This window comes from Arachis ipaensis, chromosome B05, assembly GCF_000816755.2.
Source record: "Arachis ipaensis cultivar K30076 chromosome B05, Araip1.1, whole genome shotgun sequence".
Lineage (NCBI taxonomy): Eukaryota > Viridiplantae > Streptophyta > Magnoliopsida > Fabales > Fabaceae > Arachis > Arachis ipaensis.
In genome coordinates this window covers 18,040,181-18,047,258 of record NC_029789.2, presented here as the reverse complement: position 1 = coordinate 18,047,258, position 7,078 = coordinate 18,040,181, and the positions used below count along the sequence as shown (strand labels likewise).

Here is a 7,078-nt window from a genome sequence, read left to right as displayed (position 1 = left end):
TTTCTTCTTCTTCCCCTCGCCTCACCTCCGCGAGCCTAGGACCACCGTCGCCTTCTGTTTTCGCCGCCTTTCACAACCATAGAGCCGCCGCCGCTGCCTGATTGCTACCGCTGCCTCAACCCGTTCCAGCTAGTCCTCCATCTCTCGTTGACACAGAGCTCCGATCCAGCCCCTGTCCAGTCCGCGGTTCCACCCGCTCTTTCCCAATCTGCAAACCTAGAGACCACTGAACCTACATCACGCAACCATTCGAAGAAGTAGAAGACAGAGAGAGAAGCAAAACACAGAAGGGAAGAGAGAGAAAGAGAGAGAGAATGTTTTTCAAAATGGATAGAAGACAACCACTAGTTGACTGACTCTGGCGACGGCAACGAACTCAGAAAATGGAAGGAGAGAGAGAGAATGGGGTTAGTGGTGGTGGTGGTGGTGGATGGAAAAAGATGATACAGATGATGATAAGGATAATTTAGGGTTTTATGTGATTTTTTAGTGTTTGGATAATTTTGTTATATGAAACTCATATTTTATGGATACAAATAGTAATTTACTTTTTTTATAGGTAAATATGCCAGCGTTTTCAACTTTCGTGAGTACAAATGGTAGTTTACTCTAAAATAATATAAAAGTTAAAATTTAGAGTTATTTAACTTATATAGTACCTTAAAAACTATATTTTATAATAATTTTATAAAAAAACGTTATTTTAATTTTAACAACACTTTTTAAGAGGTAACATAATCGTAATAAATGATTCATATATATATAATTGTTGAGTTTGAGATGATCCAAAGAATCCACATACTCCTTGTTTTCAGTGTTGATCCATCAGACTCCATGGTTCGGTGCTCTTTGAGGAAACCCACTGTTGAATTTGAACTGGTAAAACATCCTTGTTATCTCTATGTAGAACACTATCACCAATATGTCTCAGATCACATCATCATCATCATCATCATCATCATCATCATCATTATCATTTTTGGTCAGTAACAACAACAATAACAACAACAACAACAATCATACTAATAAGAAGAGTTGTTGCACAACAACACTTGTTAGCAGCAGCAGCATCTCCCATTTATGCAACGATTTGCTCTCAGAAATCTTCACAAGGCTCCCTTTTCGATCAACAACAATATGCAAATGCGTCTCAAAGAGCTGGCTCGAATTGATTTCAACTTCTCACTTCATTGGCCAGTTCATGGCGACACAACAAAAGTTTTATGGTGCTAGCTTGGTTTTTCTATCACCACATCAACTCATGCTAACTTTCCCTCCAGACCCTTACGATGATAGTGATAACGATGATGATTTAGAACATGATCATCAGAACAAAAGGATTCTAATTTCCCCCGAAGTTTTCATCAAAGGGACAGTGTGTGGTTGTTCCATGAATGTTTTCTTGTGTAGTGACAACAGGTACACAAGTGGCTATGGTTATTTCCTCCATGACCCCATTAACACGGAATCCTTCAAGCTCCCTTCGCTCGAGGTGAAGAAGGAGTGTCTTCATGCTATTGGCTTTACATGTGATCCATATTATTGTAATGACCCTAAAGAGGATTCAAGGAGAAACTATCTTGATCCTAGGAAGTGTTTCAGGGTGGTAAGAATCAAGTCCTTCATTGCAATACACTATGAATTCGAGGTTGATGTTTGGTCCTCAGAGACAGGGAACTGGAGACAAAAGACTGTGATATTAGATGATGGTTTTGCTTTTGCTCCTCACTGGTCAATGAGTTTTGCATATGAAGGAGGATTGTATTTCATGGGTAGGACTAGTATATTTGTTTATGATCCTTATGGACTTAATGGTGAGACACTTGATTACCCTGTTGATTCTGACCCAATGAACATTATGAGCTTTGGTTTTCTTGGAACTTCTTGTGGAGACTTGAGGATTGCTGATATTGGACACAATTATATTAAGGTTTGGGAGTTGGTGTCGAATGACTGGGAATTATTACACCATGTTGATTTCTCAGGACTTTTGCCAAATGAATTTTGTGCTGATTACTATAAGCGTGTGGGGGGTTTTCACCCACATGAAGGGGAGACTGTGTACTTGTACTCTTTTAATGAAGGGATTTATGTTGCAAATCTTCAGACAATGAAATTTACCTACATCCCTGGATATCAGAAATCTGATTTGAGTCCATTTCATTTGGAGTTGCCATTGTGGTCATCGGAGGAGTGATTCAGATTTCAGAACTTTTTCTTTGTCATAGTTTGTTACTTGTAGATTTCAGAACTTTTTCTTTTAGTCATAGTTTGTTACTTGGTAGATTTTATGTCTTGAATAATTTGATTGTACTTTACTGTAGATTTACATGTATTATCATATGATACGATGTAGTAAACAAATGATGAGAAAGGACCAAATCTTATTGAGTTGTATTCCGCCTACTTATTTTTTCATGTAGAGAAGAGTGCATTAAACATAAGATTAGGTGACTACTTAATTAAGATTTATTGAGGAACAAATGATAAATAATTATTAGATATTTTCATTTCATATTAAGTGTCTCATTTTAATTTTACACAAGTATTAAGACAATTATTATATTTTATTAAAAGTATAAACCATCAAAAGATAAAGACAAAATTATCCCAAAGTCTATCTTCTAAATTTTTCTTCCTGTCTAATATTAGAAGATATAATATATAAAAAATAATTGCTGACTTCTTGAAGTTAGAAAATGATACTTTATTTGTAACAAAACTAAAAATGAAAAGAAATTAAAGGAATAGATCACAAGTGATTTTTTTATTAAGTGCTTTTGGAATCATACATTAAAAAGAAAACTTGATTTTGTCATTGATATTTATTTCAGAGATAACAAGATGAGGTCTCTTAAATGTGATCTTCTAGAAACCAAAATACCAAACGGAAAGTATTAAGAACCCTAGTCCAAGTGAAGAGTAAGGCAAGTCACTAACCGCTGAGGAATGATTCCGAGGCTCTAATGTTTTTGTGCTCATATGTCACCTTTTTGTCCTATTGGACAAGTTGATTATCGGCCGTCACCACCTTAACTTTATACGAGTGATCTCGAAAGTATCACCAGTCGCCGTCTTAACTTTATGAGATTGACTTTAACTTTATGCGAGTGATCTTGAAAGTAACGCCAGTCGCCGCCTTAACTTTATGAGTGATTTCGGAAGAAAACCTGTACTGTGAGATTAAACGTGAAGTATTTGGGTTTGTTGTGTGGTACTTAGAATCGAGTGTTGTTCAATTCATCTGACCAAAAAAAAAAAAAGTTTGCAAGTGCTACGTTTCATGGTAATTTCAATTCCAGGTTTTGGCCCATGCCCAAGGTCCCATGTGCTCTGTTTCATCCAATTTGTGATTCCAGATTTACCTTAAACTATCATGTTTCCACAAAAGGGTAAACATAGGATAGACAAAAGAAAACACTAGAGACAAAAATTGAGTTATTCTTATTTTAAAATGCATAGTATACCAAAGACAGTTAGAAAGCTTAAACTATGACCCTATGAATATGAGGCATAAATGCTTCACCCCTTCATTTCCTTGACTTTTATCACCTTGTAACTTTATGCGAGTGATCTCGGGGGAATACTGCAGCATGAGATTAGTACTTGCAGAAAGATAAAGGCTAAAAACTACTGGATACAAATGAAAACAGATTTAAGATATTTTTGTCCTTGGCACTTTAGAAAAATATCTTCACACGTCACCACGAGTGACAAGCAGCATATGAATGACATTCAAGAACCATCTAGGGGTGTGCATAGCCCGGTCCGACCCGAAAACCCGGTCTGACCCCAAACACTTTAGGGACCTAAACATAAGATTAGGTGACTACTTAATTAAGATTTATTGAGGGACAAATGATAAATAATTATTAGATATTTTCATTTCATATTAAGTGTCTCATTTTAATTTTACACAAGTATCAAGACAATCATTGTATTTAATTGAAAATATAAACAATCAAAAGAGAAAGACAAAATTATCCTAAATTCTATCTTCTAAATTTTCCGTTCTATTTAATGATAGAAGATATAATATATAAAATTAATTGATGACTTCTTGAAGTTAGAAAATAATACTTTATTTGTAACGAAACTAAAAATGAAAAGAAATTGAAAGAATAGATCACAAGTGATTTTTTTTTAATAAGTGTTTTTGGAATCATACATTAAAAAGAAAACTTGATTTTATCATCGATATTTATTTTAGAGATAACAAGATGAGATCTCTTAAATGTGGTCTTCTAGAAACCAAAATACCAAACGAAAGGTAGTCCAGAACCCTAGTCCAAGTGAAGAGTGAGGCAAGTCACTAACCTTTGAGGAATGATTCTAAGGCTCTAATATTTTTGTGCCCATGTCACCTTTTTTCTTATTCGACAAGTTGATTATCGACCGTCGCCACTTTAACTTTATGCGAGTGATCTCGGAAGTATCACCAGTCGCCACCTTAACTTTATGAGAGTGCCTCCTTAACTTTATGCGAGTGATCTCGGAAGTATCCCCAGTCGCCACCTTAATTTTATGAGAGTGCCACCTTAACTTTATGCGAGTGATCTCGGAAGTATCACCAGTCACCGCCTTAACTTTATGAGAGTGATCTCGAAGAAAAACCGTACCGTGAGATTAAATGTGAAGAGTGTTTGGATTTGTTGTGTGGTACTTAAGATCGGGAGTTGTTCAATCCATCTGAAAAAAAAAAAAAGTTTGCAAGTGCTACGTTTTTCCAAGTTTTGGCCCATGCTCAAGGTCCCAAGTGATCTGTTTCATCCAAATTGTGATTCCAGATTTACCTTAAACTATCATGTTTCCACAAAGGGGTAAACATGGGATAGACAGCAAAAAACACTAGAGACAAAAATTGAGTTATTCTTATTTTAAAATGCATAGTATGCCAAAGACACTTATGACCCTATGACTGAGGCATAAATGCTTCACCCCTTCATTTCCTTGACTTTCATCACCTTGTAACTTTATGGGAGTGATCTCGGGGGAATACTGCGGCATGAGATTAGTACTTGCAAAAAGATAAAGGCTAAAAACTACTAGATATAAATGAAGACCGTTTTAAGATATTTTTGTCCTTGGCACTTTAGAAAAATATCTTCACACGTCACCACGAGTGACAAGCAGAATGTGAATGGCATTCAAGAACCATCTAAAATTATACAATAGAGGTTGGTAACTGTTGAGAGATTGTTATGAAACTAGACAATTTTGTTCTCAAGTTTCCTTAATTCGTGCCTTCTTGAAACTTCATGCAAGTGATCCCCACATTCGAGTTCACACCGTCTTGAGACTTCATGCCGGCAATCCCGGAGGGAATTCCGTAACCCGTAACATAAGATTAATGCTTCAACAAATTTAAAGCTGCAACCTATTTAAACCTGCAATCTAGCTAGTGTTCACAAACAGATTTTGGCCAAAATTATCACACACTCGTATGGTTTAATTTTGATGCACTATCAAAAATAAAAAGTTTGAACAGGTGTTCAAGTTTGTCTTGCCAAATCATTTGAAGTGTTTTGAGTGAATCACCCAATACCTTGAAAATCTTACCAATAGAAATATGTGGTTGAATGGCAATGTAAGACTCGTACACTGAACTCATCAAAATTAAGTTCAAAATGAAAAGAAAAATGACATTCAATTCTGATATTACTTTATGTTGTCTTTAGAATAGAGCCTCTAAATGCTTGAGGTATTTTTACATGCCACCACAAGTAAAAAGGAGATATCCTAATAACACTCTAAAGCTTAACTAAGAATGCACATCAATCAATGAACCGAGAGATGTTTGTAACTTAAATATTCAGCCACCATGTTTCCTTAATTCTTGCAGTCATGTAAGTTCATGGGGATGATTTCAGAGGAAATTCCAAGTTGCTTTAAAAAAGATATATATCTAAGCTCATTTGTTAGATGAAACAGGCAGATGACAAATCTAATGGGAATGTTTATTAAACATTACATAGATAGACACACCATGAGATAATGTGAATTATTACAACTATAGGTGCATCAACATAACTAAATATATAGTTAATAAGGAAAGATAACATTTCCCATTAAAAAAAAAGTGAAAAAAGCTCTTATAAATGCTAAGAAATCTCCTCTAACACTCTTCCATTCATTTCGATATACCATATACTTTTGTTAACAAATTTATTTGACCCTAAATATCATTGAGGAAGACAAAACAAAGAAGAAATTATCATCACAGCAATATGAACCTGATTCTGGAGTAGCGCCATATAGGGGAACTAATCGTATATTACACTTAACAATATCAAATTTGATAATCATTTCTTGAATCAAAGATAGGTGGAGGTTTAGAACTCACATTCATGTCATAGAATCAGAACAAATAAGCTATTGCCACCCCTGGTGTTCTCCCAAGTCCAGCAGTACAATGCACATAAACTCTTCATTTTCCCTCTGAGATTGTCCATTCCAATGATAAGACTGCTTTAGGTAGAATATTTTGCAAGGAGTTTGGATCAAAGTCTATATTGCCTAATAAAATAGATTTATAAAATATATCAAGCTATGAATTATAATCCAATCTCAGAAAAGCAAGCAAAGCATTTAACAAACTTACAACTCTTTCAGAAAAAGGTTTTCTAACCATATGTGAATGTCACTATAAATGCACCTCCTATTGATATTATGCTTCCCACAATTTTAGCTTGGGTTGTTCTAGTTTTTACATCTATCTTTTCCATCCTTAAGTTGTGGTAGTAATAGCATTGTGAAAAACAAACAAAACACAGAACAAGAATGGATAATAGGGTAAGATACTAAGATAGTGATTCAGAAAGAAATTATTAATTACATCACTTATATATGTAATATTGATCATTTATTCCAACTGTAATTAATAAATACAAAATAAGATAACTTTGATTTGACTTGGACTGATTTTTATTATCTTCTGAGCATTTTTGTTTTCATTTTTCTTCTTCTTTGAAACACCTTTGAGCAGCAAATGATGATTGTACAGGTTAGAATTTTGTCAAATAAATCCATAAATTGAGAAAGAGAAAGGAACCTGCAAATGATAGCAAGTATGAAGGTG

At 34.8% G+C, this 7,078-nt stretch overlaps 1 protein-coding gene and 2 long non-coding RNA genes across 4 annotated transcripts; 2 read left to right on the top strand and 1 right to left on the bottom strand.

Moving 5' to 3' along the window:
* Positions 788 to 2,525, top strand: LOC110271807. Its single transcript, XM_021123249.1, has one exon. It carries the CDS (start codon positions 923 to 925, stop codon positions 2,195 to 2,197), a length of 1,275 nt encoding a protein of 424 aa, XP_020978908.1. The 5' UTR covers positions 788 to 922; the 3' UTR covers positions 2,198 to 2,525.
* On the top strand, positions 2,679 to 7,014 carry LOC110271810. The gene is made up of 2 exons (XR_002362513.1): positions 2,679 to 3,302; positions 6,613 to 7,014. It is a non-coding gene; the product is annotated as an uncharacterized LOC110271810 (long non-coding RNA).
* On the bottom strand, positions 5,053 to 7,078 carry LOC110271809. 2 transcript variants are annotated; one of them, XR_002362512.1, is made up of 3 exons: positions 7,052 to 7,078; positions 6,344 to 6,516; positions 5,053 to 5,387 (listed from the first exon to the last, which is right to left on the bottom strand). It is a non-coding gene; the product is annotated as an uncharacterized LOC110271809 (long non-coding RNA). The 2 variants fall into 2 exon arrangements; XR_002362511.1 differs by lacking the exon at positions 5,053 to 5,387 and having other exon boundaries at positions 6,285 to 6,516.